The sequence below is a fragment of the Macrotis lagotis genome, chromosome X (genome assembly GCF_037893015.1).
Source record: "Macrotis lagotis isolate mMagLag1 chromosome X, bilby.v1.9.chrom.fasta, whole genome shotgun sequence".
Taxonomy (NCBI): Eukaryota; Metazoa; Chordata; class Mammalia; order Peramelemorphia; family Peramelidae; genus Macrotis; species Macrotis lagotis.
Genome location: NC_133666.1, coordinates 237,593,176 through 237,612,349, shown reverse-complemented (window position 1 = coordinate 237,612,349; position 19,174 = coordinate 237,593,176). Strand labels below are relative to the sequence as shown.

Here is a 19,174-nt window from a genome sequence, read left to right as displayed (position 1 = left end):
GCATCCTTTCTTAGAGTAGCCATTTGAAACCTTAGATTTTAGTTAGAGACTGTTTGTGAAGGATTTATTCAAGTATAAAAAGATGCCCTGAGTCTATCAGAAATTTAATACTTAGGTCAAAGTTTGAACTTTGAATGAAAGAGAAAACTTCGGTTAGAAATTGTGAAACTAGACAGATTTTTGTTCTCAACATATAAAAATAGTAGGGCCTTTTTATTTAATGAGCCGACTTGGCGACTCTGAGATTCCACATTGAGATTATAAATCTGGTTACTGAGAACACTCATTAATCCAAGCGCACATATAGGCAGGAATTGTTTTTTTTGGGGGGGGGGAGTTGGGAAAGTATTGGTGAATATAGTATCAAAAGAGTCTTGGTAGTGCTTTTTTGCTAAGGGAATTTTTGTATTCCTCTATTGCTAATACTTTTATATTTGCTATGATAACAAATATGGTATATTGAAATTATTTAATTATTATTAACCATACAAACAGGCTGCTACATTACATGGAATATACTGCTATTTAAGAACATAAGAAATACAGTAGTGTAATGAATCAATTTTTCATCTAATTCAATGTTCTGTCTGATATATTATTGCTTGATGAACAGAACTTATGTTTACACAGCACTTTAAAATAATTTCATACCTGTTATGTTCATTTTATGCTTTTTTAAAATTAATGATATTTACTGAAGATTTCAATCTATTTGAGTATAAAAGATGACACTGATGTATGGTGACTCTTAGTAGTGTTTTCCTCTGTCTTATCACTTACAAAGGCACATTCTCATTCCCCTTTGATCCAGATTTTCCTTTCTCTATTTGTATATCATTTTAAATCAGCCTAATTTTGAAAGATAAGCATATTCTTTTGCTTGCGTAATTTAAATCTTGTTGTTATTTAGAGATAGTGATTTATTTTATTGTTTTCAGTTGTTTTTAATTCATGTTCAATGCTTTGTGACCCCATTTGGATTTTTTTGGTGCGAAGATTCTGGAGTCTTTCTCTGGCTCCTTTTACAGATGAGGTGACTGAGCAAGAAGCTTGACTGCCCAAGATCACACAACTTTAGTGAGTGACTGAGGCTATATTTGAACTCAGAAAGAGGAGTCAGGGACTCCAGACCCAGCACTCTATCCACTGTGCTGTGTAGCTGTGGTCTTATTGGTTGTGGTATGAGGCTTTGAGGTCAGAACTATGTCATTTGTTGTTTGCATTTGACCATACATTTGATCATAGAATTGATGTTTTATTTCTGATGAGATCACCAAGAGTGAGAAGAGAAGACCAAGGATAGAGCCCCAGGGCAGAGAGATGCTCTTAGATTGGTTTGTGTTTCCTAGAGAAATTTTAAATCTCAGCCTGTACTCAAGTTGTCTTCCATGTTGAGCTTAGAGATTAGCCAAGGGGTTTAGTGGTAATGAAATTGGGTCAAAAGTTCAATGACAGCTGTATCTTTTGTGTTTGAGGCATTCCCAATGGTTTGAGTCAGATGGGATCTGATACAAGATCTCCTGATGGTGAGTCTGATGCTTTTTCCATATAAAGTTTTTGTTATATCAAGAACATTATTTACATAAATGTGCAATTTTGTTATGTAAGCTGCTTCACATAATAGAGCATGGGCCAAATTACATTATAATGAACTCCAAAAGATTGTCTAAAAACTTTTTGTTTTATTAGAATGTCATTGCACAAAATATTGCTCAAGATAAATGGACTATTGGCTAAGATTTAGAAACTTTTGGCTACATAGAAATTTTTATTGTGCAGTAAAATTCCCTACAGCCAGAGTTCTTCTATAAAAACTGATTTTTTTTTAAAAATGAAAAAATAACCCACCCAGAAAGTATCAATCTACCATAAAGATTTAACTGTGAAAACTCTCAAAATTTTATTTGGAAAAATAGAAGATAAAACATGCCAATGTTCATATTTTCCTTTTTAATAATGAATTAGGATACACAAAACAATACAAATCTTGCTCAGTCAATTCCTTTTATTTAATATAACAAAGATTTCTGTGAAAATCCAATTTTATTGTAATGATACTTGTTGCAGTAGGATTTAATCCTGTTCTACAAATGAACCTTGCTCTTAGTCCTTACTATGTGCCAAATTCGATAGGTAGTAGGAATGAAAAGACAGAAAATGAAACATCCCCTTCTTTCAGAGAAATTACATAATATTGGATGAATATATATTCATGATTGTGTGTTGTAAAAATTGTTTCATTCTTACCTGATTCTTTGCGACCTTCTTTGATGTTTTCTTGGTAAGATACTGAGGTGGTTTGCCATTTCCTGCTTCAGCTTGAGGCAAACCAAAGTAACTTGCCCAGGATCAGTCAACTGGTATGAGGCCAGATTTGAACTCAGGAAGATGAGTCCTCCTGATTTCAGATCCAGCACTTTTAACCACTGTGCTAATTAGCTGCCCTTTGTATTGTGAGAATCTCTTCATGCATGTAGTATGAGGATGTTGTTGTGAGACTCAAATAGGCAGAGCGGACAGCTCTAGTCTCTTCTCTCACCTCTCTGTCTTCCTCTAAGGAAGACTGAGATTGGGGCCAGAGGTTACTTTCCTCTCCCAGGATGTGTATGTGTGGGCAGAAAAACTGGAACCCATGTTAGAATGATATCTGTATGCTCACTTAAATGATAGTAGTCCAAATGATGAAGTTTTAGGTGCATTCTAACTTCATTATTGGGGGGGGGGGAGAAATAGGACTCCAGGCTTTTATATCTAGGGCATGACCCCCTTTTCTACCAAATACCATAGCATTTAACCAAGAAACCCAGCAAAACAGAAATCAGAGAATAGGAGAAAATATAGAGTGAAAGCACTTTTCTTTTGAGAGCAAGACAACTCAGTTCACCCAAGAAAGAGTCCTAGGCTTTTACCCAAGGGGAAGTTCCCTGAATTCTCTCATATAGCAAACCAGAGAGGGAACACAATGGAAACTGCTAGCTCTTCTCATGTTTCTTTGGAGGACCTTATTTTTCCTTTAGCAAACTGAAGTGAGATTGTCATCTTCTATTTTTTCCTCTGGAAGTCAGAAGCTCCCCCAAATCATAGAGATTCAGGTATTCAAATACAATTTGAAGAAAACTGGAGATATTCTACCTTTTCCTACTCTGGCCAACTCTGCCCTGCCCCTGATGCAGGCATGATATGATGGAGACAGAATTGTTAAGATGATCACTCCAACCAATGGTACGTACACAAAGTTGCTATGTGCTCCGGGTGCCATGCATAGTCTAATGTCAAAAGATGAGTAGCTTTAGGTTATCATGGAATTGTTTTACATATTTTGTTTTAAAATAATGTTTGTCTTATAATATATAGAGTTTTATAGCCCCAATTTTCTTGGAGCCTGGACCCTCATTATTGTATTACCAAAGATCCTTCCTTTCATTCTCTCTCCCTATTCCTCTAGATAATTCTTTGACCTATATAAATACCCATGACAGTCATGCCTAGTACAGGGCAGTGTTTGTAATCTTTGTCATAAGTACCTCACTGAAATAGCTTAATAAATCTGTGACTTTATGTTTTAATTCAATCGTATGCTATCCCCTTTTAATTGTAAGATATGGATCAGCTCATTAAGATAAGAAACATGGTAGACAAACTGAATTATAATGTATGTCCTGATAGAACTGAAGACTCCTTGGTTAATTATGCTACTACCAGTAGTAATGACACAAAGAAGTAGACTTTGTTTCTCAGTGCAAGTCTATGTGACTAGTTAAAGCTATCCCTATTCTGGAGTTTGAAGACCTGTGATATTCCAAAAAAGTAGATTAGGCATCCAGTTCAGATCATCTAGAATGCCTCATCAATCTGAATTGATCATGTTTCCTAGAAGTAAAATACCAAAGAAACAAAAGAGTTTTTTTATCTTAATTAATATAAAAATTATAGATAGAATATAATCTAAGATCAAGCATTTTGCATTTACTACTATTTCGTTTCCTTTAATGACGTAGCAAATGAAGGTCACAATGATTTAGTATATATTGTTAAGGGATTCAGAATCTGGACCTCGATTAATAAATATTTAATAAAGGGAAACCTATTGACGTATTGTCGCAAGAGTGCAAATTGGCTTGTCTGACTAAACAAGATGAATGGTGACATGACCAAAGTATAATGGAACCACTAATTGACATTGTTATGTGTTTGGTAAAAGTTGGAGTAGTTTTTAGGGGTCAAAATGTGACAGTTTTAGGGGAAGCTTGGTGGTGCAGTGGATAGAGCACTGGCCTTGGAGTCAGGAGGACCTGAGTTCAAATTCGGCTTCAGACATTTATTAATTACTTAGTTATGTAACCAAAGTCACTTAACCCCATTGCCTTGTGAAAAACAAACAAAAAAATGCGACAGTTTTGAGGGAAGTTTGTATCAAAATCTTGTCAATATGTACCAAGAATATCATAAAATGGCAAAGCATGAGCAGCAATCTCTCTGGACATTACTTATCTTTATAATTAATTCAAAATGATTTAATTGTGGTTTGGTACAGTGTTCAATAAAGAATTGTTTTTTCACTAAATGGAAAGATGGTGTTGATGATGATGATGCTACCATGGCCTATATGAATAGATAACCAGTTGAACATTTTGTGTCTGTTCAGAGACAGTTAACAATTGATGCTTGGCCTCTTTTTGACCAGTTAAATGAAGTCCTTGTTATTTAAAAAATTGATTGGTCACCAGTGATGTCTGTTTGTTCTCATGACACATCTACTGTGTCTGAATATACTGTGGGAGTTTAAATGAAATGTAAAGAAAAAAATTGTGAAAGATACTTTTTTATGTTGCTTTGAGCATTGTTTGAACCTTTCTTTAATATGTGAATGTGCTTCAAGTAAACAAAACAGAGTTGCCTTTGGTCCTTTTCTTTTTTTTCTCAGACTCTTTATGCTTTCATAGAGGAGAGCCATATTGGATACAATAATGGAGATTTTTCACAAAAAACAGGATCCCTGCTGAATACTTTGATGTCCCTGTCAAACACATGGTGGGAAGGCATAGGAAAAGTCATGGCAACTATAAAACAAAGCTAGGATATTACTGAAACTGCAAAGTCAGGTAGTTAGTCATGAATTTAAAAATTCATCTTTGCCTTCCTCATGATATGCTTGTTCTACAGATGATGGTTAAAAAGGGCAAAAGTTCTTCATGCTCCAGATCTCAAGTAACAGGGATGAAAAACTTACGTCAACTTTTATTCACAATGACAGGTGATCCCAAATAGTTACGATCTGTTCTCAATGATCGTATGAAAAATGTATTTAGAGAATGTATATAGTAGAGTTCCTCTACTAAAGAGAAAAACATCCACTTGCGTTGGTGATGTTTTTGAATCTTAGCATCACTTTATTAATACAAAAGAGGATCAAGAGAGAATAATTATCCATTCCTAGATTCAGTGATTGCATGCATTGATTTGAACTGGAGATTTATAAAATTAAGACTGCAATGGAAAAACTGCTGAGCTTAGATGTTGGCAAGAATATGAGAAACATTGCCAAAAAAATGTAAAGTATCCTTGGATGAGTTGGAAGTTGAAGTTAGATTACAGAAGATGGCGATATGATTGATCTATTCCTAAATGTAGCACTAAAACCTCATCAAAGAATGGCCTCATCAGCTGAAGGACCAGTCTTCCATCTTCCATTTTTTTTTTTTAATAATTCTGTCTAATGCTTTGCTGTCTTGTCACAGGTTATTCATATGAAAGGGCCTTTTTGAAACCACCACATGCATAAATCAAACTGAAAAAGATAAGAATCCCAGCAGTTCCTCACAAACTCACTCATAATTTTATACATTGAATGAGAATGGACTTCAGTTAATTTCTGTGATATGATCGAGGAATTGGGGATCTGTGTATCATTCTCTAAGATAGGAAGAGGAAAATACTTTAACCTGTTCTAGTTACTTTGAGGTAGTTTATTATTTGGTTGATTGTATTTTTTATGTTCAAAAATAAAAATAAAAACATGTTTTTATGTTATCACTGTAGCAAAAATTCAACATTTTGTGTCTCATTTTAAAGATTGTATTTTACATTAAAGTTTAGTTAGTAATTAAAAAATAAACTTAGCTCAGTTTAAATTTCTCTAAATTTGTTAATGAATACAAAAAAATACCCTTTATGATTGAGTATTCAGTAAACACTTGCCTTAAAAAAAGAAAAAAAAAACTCCCTGGGGATATATCCTAATGAAATGTCCTGGGTGAACCAGTACATAACAGATGGGAGTCTGAAGTGCAGAGACATAAAATGACCTACACAAAGGTCATGTAACTACGATGAGATAGAACTGGATATGAAATCAAATCTCCTAGCTCCAGCCCTGGGACTTCTAGTCTATCATAGCAGTCACAATCTTGTGTATCTTGCCACTGCTTCCTTACATTCAGGTGAATGATCAGAAAGTGTATGAATGTGTAAGAAGATGGTCTTGTGAAACTGAAGAATTATTGTTCTGTTAACTATCTTCATGTATAATATCATTCAACACATTTAACATTCAGAATTTGAGATCTAAATAAAAGCAAATATTTGATTAACTAAGTGGCATTTTTCTTAGGGATCAGGAATGCTCTTGGAGACATAACTTTTGGCTAATTCTTCCTCTCATCTTTAGTACTTTCAGGTTTTATGTTTCAATATGCAACTGTTTTAATTAACGGAGGAAATTCACTCATCTTTATTTCAAAGGCATATAATAATCTGAAGTTATAAACTGAGACAATATAATTATGGAATTTTTCCTCACATAACCAACTCTAGTTAGGTCATTCTGGGCTTAGAGAGGAAATGTAGTGAGGTTGGCAGCTTTTACCAGTGGTACTATGATTAATCCTCAACAGAAATGTATTTGCTTTAAAAGGAGGGCATTAGCTTTTTAAAAAATTACAAATCTTAAATATTATTAAATTTATATCTTTGATATGATTGATATAATTTCTTTTAAAACTTCAGTTGTACTCTATGGAAAATGAGGAAAGGTGATATGATTTTGACTAATATGAAGTGATCTGTTTTTTTGCAAGGCAGTAGGGTTAAATGACTTGCCCAAAGTCACACAGTTAGGTAATGATTAAATGGTCTGAGGTCAAATTTGAACTCAGGTCCTCCAGACTCCCCCACCCCTGAAGTGGTCTGTTTTTAAAAGTTTTTCGACAAAGGTACCAATATCCAGTTTTTAAAAATACTGACTTGATAAGAAGTAAGTGTACTAATTGCCCTCAACAGATGCTATAGATATTTTTTGCAAAATGTCATTGAAAAGACAGATTTAACGTATTAGCTTGGAACACATGTTGATTTAAAGATTAGAATATGTTAAATAAACTGTGTCAAAAATGATAAATAAACTGAAATGAGTTAAATTATACTTAAATTGTTTGACAGGTCTGCACATTTAATGTTACATTAATGAGTTTTGTACAGAGACTGTTTAGAATGAAATCCTTTTGCATCAGATGTTGCACATATGTTTTCAGTGTTTGTTTTTGTCTAAAATAAAACTTAATGAAACAGCTAATAAAACCCCATTTTGTTTGTGTCTTTTGAAAGAAATAGACCCTTGAAGTGCTCACACTGTTTATTTATTTATTTAGGCCTACTTTCTTGCTACTTTTTTTCAGCATGTAAATTTTTCAGTAATAAAAAAGATCAAAGTCATAAAATCTTTTCTTCCAGTAAACCAATACTTAGTTTTAATTTTCAGAATCGACTTTTAACATAGATAAAACCTGTACACAAAATGACATGGATAAATTTAGTCTGATTCTCATATACAGTAAGTTTCCTTCTGGTTGTAGGAATTTTATACATATGCATTTCAAAACATAATTTAGAGCATTTAACAAAATTTTGTATAAATAATCAAGAATTAAATATGAAATTTAAGCTAAGCTTGAATAAAATAATAGATTTCAATTATGACAACAACTTTGGGGCTTCTAAAACACATGGCCTCTGTGTTCTACCATTATAGATTAGAGAAGTTTTTAGAACTTTTGTGAACATGCAAGCTATTTTGGCTGGAATATGGAGAATGAGAGGAGTACCATGCAAGAAGCTGAGACAAATCTGTAAACATTTGGAGTCTGGGGAGAGGTTCAGACTTGATAAGGATTTGAGAATCTTCTGTCTAGAGATAATGATTGAACTTGGAAATTTAGAAGATTATCCAGAGAGGAAGTGTAGAAACACAAAAGAGTGGGAGGGAAAGGTAATTAGCATTTATTCAGTGCCTACTGTGAGCCAGACACTATTGTTCTACAAATATTGTCTCATTGGATTCTTACAAAAGTGCTTTTATTACTCCCCATTTTAAAGTTGATGAAATTGAGACAAGACAGCAGTGAAATGACTTGCCCAGGCTCTCACAACCAATAAATGTCTAGGGCCACATTTGATTCAGCTCTTCCTGATTCCAGGTCTTGTGGGTCTGTTCAGTTTTTTACTTGGTGGAAGGCCTAAGATGGAACCTTATTGCCCGCTTTCCATCAGCAAATGCTCTTAGAATAATATAGCTCACCTTCATCTCACATCATTCTCTGCCAACTTGCCTTCTCAACTGCTTTTCCCTGTGTCTTAAAGGTGTTATCAGTCATGATATTTCATTCTTTTCTGCATTGTTTTGAAAATGAGCATGTACATTAAATTGGTGATATCCTTGACTACTCTGTCTCCATATGGGAGTAGAAAAGTAAATGGTTACAGACTGGGGTGATACTTTTGGAATGTGTTCAAATTGGTCTTTGTAGTATTTTGATTTAGTTTAACTTCTCTCAGCAATTGTTAGTCAATGTTTTTCTAATGCATTTTAAAAAAAATTTAGTGTACTTCCTGTTTAAGAGTGGTTGGAGTCACTGTAATCTCATTCAATGCCTTTATCTTTAGCCTTTTTTTCAATTTAATATTTCCTTTGACCTTTGTTCTAAGCAAGTAATGGTCTGACCATATACATATAGACTGTTGATTGTGAATTAATTGCGATTTTTTTTTTAAGGTTTTGCAAGGCAATGGGGTTAAGTGTCTTGCCCAAGGCCGCACAGCTAGGTTAATTATTACCTGTCTGAGGCTGGATTTGAACTCAGGTACTCCTGACTCCTGGTACTCCTGACTCCTGCTCTATCCACTGCACCACTTGGCCACCCCAATTGTAATATTTTTAACTAGCCTATTCTTATTTTTTAAGATCAAGTGAGATAGTGAATGTAAAGCACTTTGCAAATCTTAAAATGTGATATAAATGTATAATTGTTGTTAATAAGCTGCAGTCAGTTTCTTTTTTTTTTAATGTCATTCATTGTACTTGTCATTTTCAGTGCCTTTCCACTTAAAGACAACATTCATGTTGATTTAGATATAAGCATTTTAAATAATCTAGAGATTTTTCAATCCTTTTATATCTTGATTATCAGGAACATATAGCCGGCAGTTTTTGCTGTGTTCTCTGTTCTTGATATCTCTTGGAAATCACTCAGTATCAAAATATGTTGTCTTAATTCAGAAGACTGTACCAAGCTCTTCCTAAAACTTTTCTGCTTCTTCATTCTTTCAATGGATATTGATTTAATGTTGCATTCATATGATACAATTATCTTCATGGTAGTATATTTGCTGACATAAACTTACCAGGGGCACTGATATGAAATGACAATCATGAAATGATATTTCTTATTGCCTTTGTGGAACAGTGGATCAGAGTGTGGGTCTGGAGTCAGATAGTCCTGCCTTCAAACCTCAGAAACTTAATAACTTTATTACCCTGGGCAAGCCACTTAACCTCTGCATTCTTGAATTTCCTTATCTACAAAATTGGGACTAAAAACAGCACCTACATCTCAGGGTTGTTTAGAGGATCAAATGAAATAATAATGCCAAAGCATATTGCCTGGCACATAGTTAAGAGCTATATAAATTAGCTATTATTACTGTTGTTATTATTTCCTCCCTTGGTGGCAAGTGGGTTCTGGGGAAAGGAGACCTCCAGCTCCAGTCCCTAAAAGGACCAAGGCTGAAAGTCCCTTTCCCCTGTCATGGAGGAAAAAAAATCAGTGTGCTAGGCCTCCCTCTGCTTGGACATTCATCAGTAATACCAAGTTGATAAAGGGCAGAGATGATAGGGCAGGTGCTTTGGTGTCCTTGGAATTATGTGTTATTGGTAAGGAAAGGTAGATTCTGCCTTGCTGTGTGAAAATAGGTCCTAGGGGAGCCAGCTTTCAGGTGAGAAGGGCATAGAGAAAAACAATTATAACTTAGGAATAGACAGCTCATTTCATAGAAACATCACCTCAAATTAAAGGGGCAGGGATTAGTTTAGCTGACAGATCTATGGCTAAGAGAAGGATTATGATAAACATGATACAGAGAACATTGCAAGATGTAAAATGGATAATTTTGATTTTATTAAATTGAAAAGTTCTTGAACAAACAAAACCAATACAGCTAAGATTAGGAGGAAAACAAACCAAAACAGCAGATTTCTCAAATAAAGACCTTGTTTCTCAAATATATAGACAACAGTCAAATTTATAAGAATACAAGTCATTCCCCAACTGATAAATGGTGAAAGGATGTGGACAAGCAATTTTTAGACAAAGAAATGGAAGCTATCTCTAGTCATATGGAAAAAATGCTCTGAATCACTCTCAATTAAAGAATTCAAATGGCTCTGGCTAATGTGAAAGAAAAGTAAACTGAAAAACACTGGAGAGGATATGGGAAAATTGGGACATTAATGCACTGTTGGTGGAGATGTATTCTCTACCCAAAGGCTATAAAATTGTGTTTATCCTTTGATCCACAATACCACTACAAAGGTCTGTCTCCCAAAGGGATGAACAAAAAAAAAAAAAAAAGGAAAAGGAACTCTATGTACAGAAATAGCAGTTTTTTGTGATGACTAAGAATTGGAAATTAAAGGGATGTCCATCAACCAGGAAATGGCTAAACTAATTGTGGTATATGATTGTGATAGAATACTATCATGCTTCAGAAAAACCTGGCAAGAATTGCATGAACTGATGCAAAATGAAGTGAGCAGAACCAGGAAAATATTATACACAGTAAAAGCAGTATTGTATGAGAATCATCTGTGAATGACTTAACCATCTTTAGCAATATAGTGATCTAAAAATGGTTCCAAAGGACTCATGATGAAAAATGCTGTCTGTGCATATTGAAACATATTTTTCAACTTTATTTTTTATTATAGAAATATGTTTTTCATGACTGCCCAAATATAATTTATATCAATTGCTTGCCTTCTTAGAGAGGGGAAAGGGGAAGGAGGGAGGGAGAGAATTTGGAACTCAAAATAAAAAAAAAAACTTTAACCCAAATGTTAAAAATTGTTTTTACATGTAATTAAAAAAAGATAATAAAATTTTAAAATGATGCAACTATCATAGTAAAAAAAAATGACCTGCCACTTCAATATTCAAAAAGTTGCATTTTTCCTCTTTGGTATTTTTTCTACTTCTAAGTTTCACCACTAGTAGGTTACACTAAATTCACATACTGTATTTCCCCATGTATAAAATGCTCTGATGTATAAGATGCACCTTAATTTTGGGGCCTGAAATTTGAAAAAAAGTATTACATAAAGTTATTGAACTCAAGTTTTATATATCGTAAAATTCATACAACTCCTCATCACTCTCAACACCCACTCCCCACCCCCATCCATTAACTTGTCCTCATCTGTGTTTGATGATGAATCACCCTCTTAGCTCTGACTGTTCTCCTATGCTCTGGTCTGTGGTTGGCCATAAGCTCTCCCTGGGCAAGTCTGGTGTGTGGACGCATACTTAGTCCATTCTGTTTCAGGAACTTGAAACACTAACTGTGTCCTCCTTTACAATCGGTAACCTCTTCTTCATCAGTAATTCTTCTGGGCTCCTGCTGAATCATCTTTGTGAACACAGGAATTCCATTTTGCCCTTTGTTCTTCAATACATATCTTCAATCCTCTCTCTAACTTAGATCATTTGGCTGACTTGCCTCTCATGACCTTCTTCTGCTGCAGCGTTTTCAGTAGGGTTTCTTCTTCCCATTGCCAATCTTGGATTGTTTTCTCAATGGGAGAGGCCCAAGGTGACGTTCAGCAGCATGATTTCCATTCACTTTTGCAAACTGGATCCCTTTGAACTTGAATTTAGCACTGTATGAAAATCTTTTCTGAGCCATTTCTAGACAGAACATGGTAAACAACCTAATATACTGATAACAAATGTGAAACAATGAGCACAAAAGCAACAAGCATGAAAAAGTGGGAAATGCAAGTAAAAAAATCTACAACCATTGTATAAGAATGCTCCTAGTTTTTAGACTCCAAATTAAAAAAAAAGGGTGCATCTTATACATAGGCAAATATGATATTTAAATGTTTTGAAACACAAGGTGCCCACCTTATTTGAATGTTCTACTCAATATTTATAAAAACTGAACTTATTAAAAATGTTAAGCAAAGCAAATATTCATAAATCTTTTATTTAAAGATTTATGTAGAGCAAACTTAAAATAAACACCTAGCTACAAATCATGACCTTTTTCACTTAATCCTTAACTGTTATCAATCACAATTTAAACTAACTCAGGATTTAGACTCAGATTATGAGTTAAATGTTTTTTTTCCCTTGCTCATAGTGAATCATATTTTGGGCTTTCTTTTTTACCTGTTGAATTCAAGGATTTGTTCTTCTGTACCTTTCTTGGCTGCCAGCTTTAGCTGAAGATATCACTATTAATGGTTTTAATTTCCTCTGAACTTACTTTCTTTTCCATAAGAATTTGAGGTAATCCCATTGTCTCTGCCAATCACAGGTAACTATAATCCTTTGATCTCCTTCTGTTTATAGTTAATGTATGTGTGTGTGTTCTGAATTTCCTGTTCCTTAGAGACAATATAAAATTATCAAAGGGAAATGAGCAAATTCTTCACTAGGGTTAGAATTTATTAATTCCTAAGTGCCACTCTCACTGACTAGATTCTAGACTTTTCTTGTATAGGTGTACTTGAAGCTTGGACCAAGTATACCAGAACATCCTGGGCAAGCATCTTTATTGGTCCATCCTATGATGCCATGGTTTTTTCATTCAGTACTTCATTCCAGTATTTACCCATTCCGCTCAACTTCTTCTTTGCCCGCCTTCTGCTTAGCTGAATTTCTAGACTTGTCCCCCTTTCAGTCACTCCCGTCTTATTGCCATCCATATCCCAGGGTGATAAAAACAATAAAAAAAGAGAGAAATTTAAAAAAATTTAAACAAGATTAAACATCTTATTCCCAATTAAATGTAAAAAAGTATTTTTAACATTTGTGTGAGTGTTTTTAATTTTTGAGTTCCAAATTCTATACTTCCCTTTCTCTCTTTCCCTCTACCCAAGATAGCAAGCAATCTGATATGGCTTATACATGTGAATTCATATAAATATATATTTCTATATTAGTCATATTGTAGAAGAAAAGCAAAATTAAATGAAAGAAAGTGAAAAATAATATACTTTGATCTGTATTCAGCCTCTTATCAGTTCTTTCTCTGGAGAGGAATAGCTTTTTTCATTTTCAGTTCTTTGAGTTATCTTGGATCATTATATATGGCTGAGAATAGCTAAGTCATGCACAAATGATCATCATGTAATAATGCATTTTCTGTGCACACTGTTCTACTGGTTCTGCTCACTTCATTTTGCATCAGTTCATGATAAGTCCAGTTCTTTACTGAAATTGTCTTATTTGTTATTCTTATACCTCAGTAATATTCCATTATAATAATATACCAGAACTTGTTCAGCTATTCCAATATTGATAGACTGTCCCTTAATTTTCAAATCTTGGCCATATCAAAAAAAATAGCTGTAATAAATATTTTTGTATAAATAGGTCCTTTCTCTCCTCCTTATGCCACCTCCTCTCTTTTTTGGGTTACTGACTTAGTAGTGATTAGTTGGTTCTTGTCCTTTGTTATGAAAGACCAAAATGATATCATCATGTTTGAGTCAAATTACATTGTGTCCAATGCTGGCTGATCAGACCAATATGAGCTTGCAATGCTGAACCACAGACTGGGCACAGATAGTCCATGTGAACACCTGGGGTGGGTATTCTAAACTTATGTATGTCACATTTCTTTTGGGCTGCTTCAATTCTGCCTTCCTCATAGAATGCAGCACCCTCACTGATGAAGGCACACCATGCTGGGCAGTTCTCCCATGCTGTACAATCAATTCTAAAGTTCTTTTTTATTTTATTTTATTTTTTAGGTTTTGCAAGGCAAATGGGGTTAAGTGGCTTACCCAAGGCCACACAGCTAGGTAATTATTATTAAGTGTCTGAGGCCAGATTTGAACTCAGGTACTCTTGACTCCAGGGCCGGTGCTGTATCTACTGTGCCACCTAGCCGCCCCAGTTCTAAAGTTCTTCAATGAGACCTTCAGTGTGTCTTGGTATCACTTCTTCTGATCCTCTTGTGAGTGCTCGACCTGTGTAAGTTCTCCATAAATTAGTTTTTTTTGGCATTGCTGTATCAAAGGGTATGCACAGTTTCCAAATTCATCCACAGTACTTTAGTGTACTAGTTTTCCTGTATCTCCTCCAAGTTATCGTTTTCCTTTTTTTGTCATATTAGCCATTCTGATAGGTGTGAGGTAGTACCTTAGTTATTTTGCATTTTTCTAATTAATAGTGAGTAGAGCATTTTGATTTCTTTGTCTAAAAACTCCCAGTTCATAATATGTAAGATTTTAAAATGGAAATTTAAATTTGCTTCATGACAGAATAAGCTCATGACTAAGCTCATCCTCTATAGCCTGGGATATGGAAGCTGGTGAATTTCACTGCTAGAAGTATCTGAGTGGGGGATATACTTCAGGGATGGTGTTGACCAGTCCATGTAAAAATAAAGTTATGTTTTTTTGGGGAGGGAGGGTCCAGATCTATGATACTTACATTGACAAAATCCCCTCTACCAATTTAGATCAGCAGCTGTTTGTTCTGCAACTTAGAGATCTGCTTGCCGCACTGAGAAGTTATGACTTGCCCAGGGTCACATTCACATTTTCATTATGTCTGAAATAGGACTTGAATCCCACTCTCCTTAACTAAGACTGCTCCTTGTATTTATTGTCCCAAAGTAACGAGAGATGGCTTGTTATCTTGAAGGGCCAGATCTTTAAAGACTTTTAAAATTATCACTACTCTTATTTCATATATTTTTCAAAGACCACATTTAAAGCATTTTATTATAAGATAGAAATAACTAAAAATAACCTTTGTTGTTCATTTGTTTCACCCATGTCTGACTCTTTTTGACTTCATTTGGGGTTTTCTTGGCAAAGATGCTGGAGTAATTACTATTTCCTTTTCCAGCTCATTTTGTGGATGAAGAAACTAAGGCAAATGGGGCAAAGTGATTTACCCAGTGTTATAGAGCTTGGTAAAGTGTTTGAAGCTAGATTTGAACTCAGGTCTTCCTGACTCTGGGCCTGACACTTTATCCACTGCATACCTAATTGCCCTTAGAAATAACCTTATAGGTCATTTAATCCAATTCTCCCATTTAGTTTACTTATAAATTTGAAATTAAATAATTTTGTTGCTTTCATTTTCATAAGTGCTCTATAAGTTGCCCTGATTTAGAGGCTTACCTTGTGTGTGTAGATTAACTGGGGGGAATAATACTTAAATATGTGCCCATCTCAGTGGAGCCTAAAATACAAGTTGCCATCTAGCAATCATAGTTTCACTTTCTTCTTTTTCCTTCTCTACTTTTTTAAACTAATACATCAGAGCATATAATGAGTTAAGCCCGCCTTTCATCTATATAGCTTGTGGTAAGAAAAAAGATTATATTTGAACTATCTTGTCCTTGTATTCAATTTTTAATATTTTTTGTTCTTATTTTTAATACATCTCTGCTGCATTCAGGGAAAGATAGTTCTCCCATAGGTCATTTAGCTCTTGTAAATTTCCGATTAACTAGTAACTGAAAAGTGGGGGAATTGTCTGCTGCCCTGCAAAGATAAGATATTCAAACTTTAAGTGGTGCTTTCATTAATTCTAATAATTTTTCTCATCTGCACTGACAATTTTTCAGCTTTCCAAATGACAAATTATATAAATAAGTTCCATAAAATAATCAAAATTAAAATAAGGCCAATTAATTTATGTAAAGTTATGATTTTCACATCGCAGATACAGAAAGCGGGTTTGAAAAGGGCAGAATTAGTGTCGTATCATCCACTTAAAATGTTTTTTAAAAATCATTATCTAAGATAAGCAAGAATAAAACTTCATATTCTTGACCCTTTGAAGACAGAGTGCTGAGAAACCCCCCTTTTTCCACAAACTTAAATTGGAAATAAGACAAAGAAGAGAATATATTTCTTTATAGTGAGTCTCTGGATCCTTTTCTTTCAGCTTTATCTTCAGTTGACTGGTCCTCAGGTACAAATAAGCAGGAGAGTTCTCTTTGGGAACTATAACGGTATTGTATAATATAAGAAAAAAAAGTATGAGGGCAAGCTTGAAGTTTTCTGAAAATGTAAACTCAAAATGAAAACTCAAACTTGGTTAGTTGGAAAATTTTAAAAACAAAATGTTATGAAAATTGTTATAAAGACAGGGAAAATAATAAAATCTCATGTGTTTTAACAGTGAAAACTTTAGAGGCAGATGAGAAATATATTAATATGATAAATATTCAGGAGTACCTGAGTTCAAATCTGACCTCATACACTTAATAATTACATAGCTGTGTGACCTTGGGCAAGTCACTTAACCCCAGTGTCTTGCCAAAAAACCCCTACAAAATATGATAAATATTAATAGTATTATTCCATATTTATTTTTAGTTATTTGTCTCCAAGGAGACCAAAATATCTTTACCAGTTTAAAAACATTAATAATACTTTCAAACACTTTGGGTTAAGTAATATTACAGATGAGAAAACTGAAGCCTAGAGAGATGAAATAATTTGTTCAAAGTCACACAAATCTTAAGTGTCACAGGTGGGATTCTGAAAATCAGTGCTCTGTTTACCTTACCATGGTCACACTATATACATAAACATATATACATAAGTATATATAAGTATATGTGTTTATACATATATATGTATATATATACATATATATGTATATATATATGTGTGTGTGTGTGTGTGTACACACACACACACACACACACACACACACACACACAAATATATTTATGATTTCTGGAGCACTTTTAATCTGATCTGGCCTTCCGCTAAGACAAGTCAGAGTACAGCAAGCAGGATCATCAAACCCCAAGGAGTAAAAGGCAGAATAAATCAGCTATTTATTAGACCAAAAAACAATAATAATAACAGAGGCAATCTGGTAACTTTATTTGTTGAGCCATGGGACTCATGTCAATAGTTTACTTAACTCAAAGTGTTTGAAAGTATTATTACAGTTTTTAAACTGGTAGAAAGTATTTTGGTCTCCTTGGAGACAAATAACTAAAAATAAATATGGGGTAATACTATTAATATTTATCATATCAAGATATTTCTCATCTTCCTCTAAAGTTTTCACTGTTAAACCCTGAGATTTCATTATTTTCCTTGTCTTTACAACAATTTTCATAACATTTTGTTTTTAAAGTTTTCCAACTAACCAAGGTTGAGTTTTAATTATGAGAAGAGTTAAACAACTAAACAAAAAATACAGCTTTTTGAAGACTTGTTGGGAACTAGAGGACATTGATGAAGGAATGGGAATGGCATTCAGGGCAGATAGAAGATGTACAACCAAGAAAATATAGAATTACTTAGTTTATCTTTTACTTTTGTGTTCTCTACCTAGGAGAATGACTTTTAGAATATAAAATAAAAAGAGAGGGGATTGAAAATCAAGGTAAAGAAAAAGAGGTAGAAAGCATTTAGCTGTTTTCTGAATTCATGCTATAAGTTCTGGATAACCTGTAGACTAAGGTATGGGGGAAAAAAAAACTTGCAGGAATTATCCCTAAGTTCATTAGGTGATCTTTGAAAAGTTGTGGAGAATAGCAAAGATATTACAGGACTAGAGACATGTAGTTAGTGTGCTGATTATCATTATTATTTTAAAATATTTTATTAATAATTTTTTTGTATGTTTTTATCACTTTGTAGCTTTTCCTGCAGAATAGAAACCTTCCTTGTAACAAAGAAGTATAATTAAACAAAACAAACCAACTTATTGACTTTTTTTACCAACATATTCTGCATTTGGCTGCCATAGTTTACCAACTTGTTTGCTGAGAACTGTAAATGTGAATATAATTAACGTAAAGTGGAAGGCAGCAGCAGAAAGGAACACCTAATAATTTATTGCTTAAAAGGTACATATTTAAAACATAAAGATATATGCAGTGGTTCCTGATTAACCCTAAGATCAACTATAAATTCCTTTGTCATTTCAAGCTCTCCATAATCTGTTTTAAATCTTTCCATGCAGATTTCTTTCATGCCTCTACTCTGTATGCAATCTATGGCTCAGCCTATTTGCTGTTCCTCACCCAGTATTCATCTCCATTATCTTTGCAGAGGCTGTCTGGTTCTCTTGCCTGGAATACACACCTTCTTCACTTCCAAATCTGAGAATCATTGTGTTATTTCAAGACTCAGTCAAATGCCAGCTTTTGCAAGATGTCTCTCTCTTGTGCTCCTTATGATTTCCTTCCATCTACTGTTGTAGATATCTTGTATGAATCTATTTATATACATGATACATGCTTCATTAGAATGTAGAACTTGATACAATCATCCTCAAATGAGGGAGGCTCTCACTGTCTACAGGCAATGAATTTTTCTTCAATCTTGACCCTGCAGAGGATCTTCACCATCACAGTGGCAAATATTGTTCATAGCTACATCTCCTTGTTTCCTCCTTGGCCTGATGTTTGTTATCAGAGAATCACTGACCAAAGTTATTTCTATTGTTTCATCTTCCAAGGAATTTTGAATTCTTGGCTTCAAAAGGGCTTGACCAGCAGCTTTTTGTTCTATTGAATCAAATGATTTTTCATATCATTGGTCAATAGACAACCGTGACTTCTTGTAAGATAGTAATGAGTACTTTGGATATCCCTTGTGAAAGCTTATTTATCCCCTATTTATTCA

At 34.1% G+C, this 19,174-nt stretch overlaps 1 protein-coding gene across 4 annotated transcripts in view; it reads left to right on the top strand.

Annotated features, from left to right (window-relative positions):
- The window catches only part of ATG10 (autophagy related 10), a 319,260-nt gene that overhangs the window by 69,780 nt on the left and 230,306 nt on the right, over positions 1 to 19,174 (top strand). Inside the window, exon 1 of one of the 4 annotated variants that reach the window (XM_074200730.1) lies at positions 728 to 1,526. The exons of 2 other annotated variants lie outside the window; for them this stretch is intronic. In XM_074200730.1, coding sequence (XP_074056831.1) covers positions 1,524 to 1,526 — 3 coding nt within the window. In that variant the 5' untranslated portion in view covers positions 728 to 1,523. One more of the 4 variants, XM_074200729.1, reaches the window with a different exon arrangement.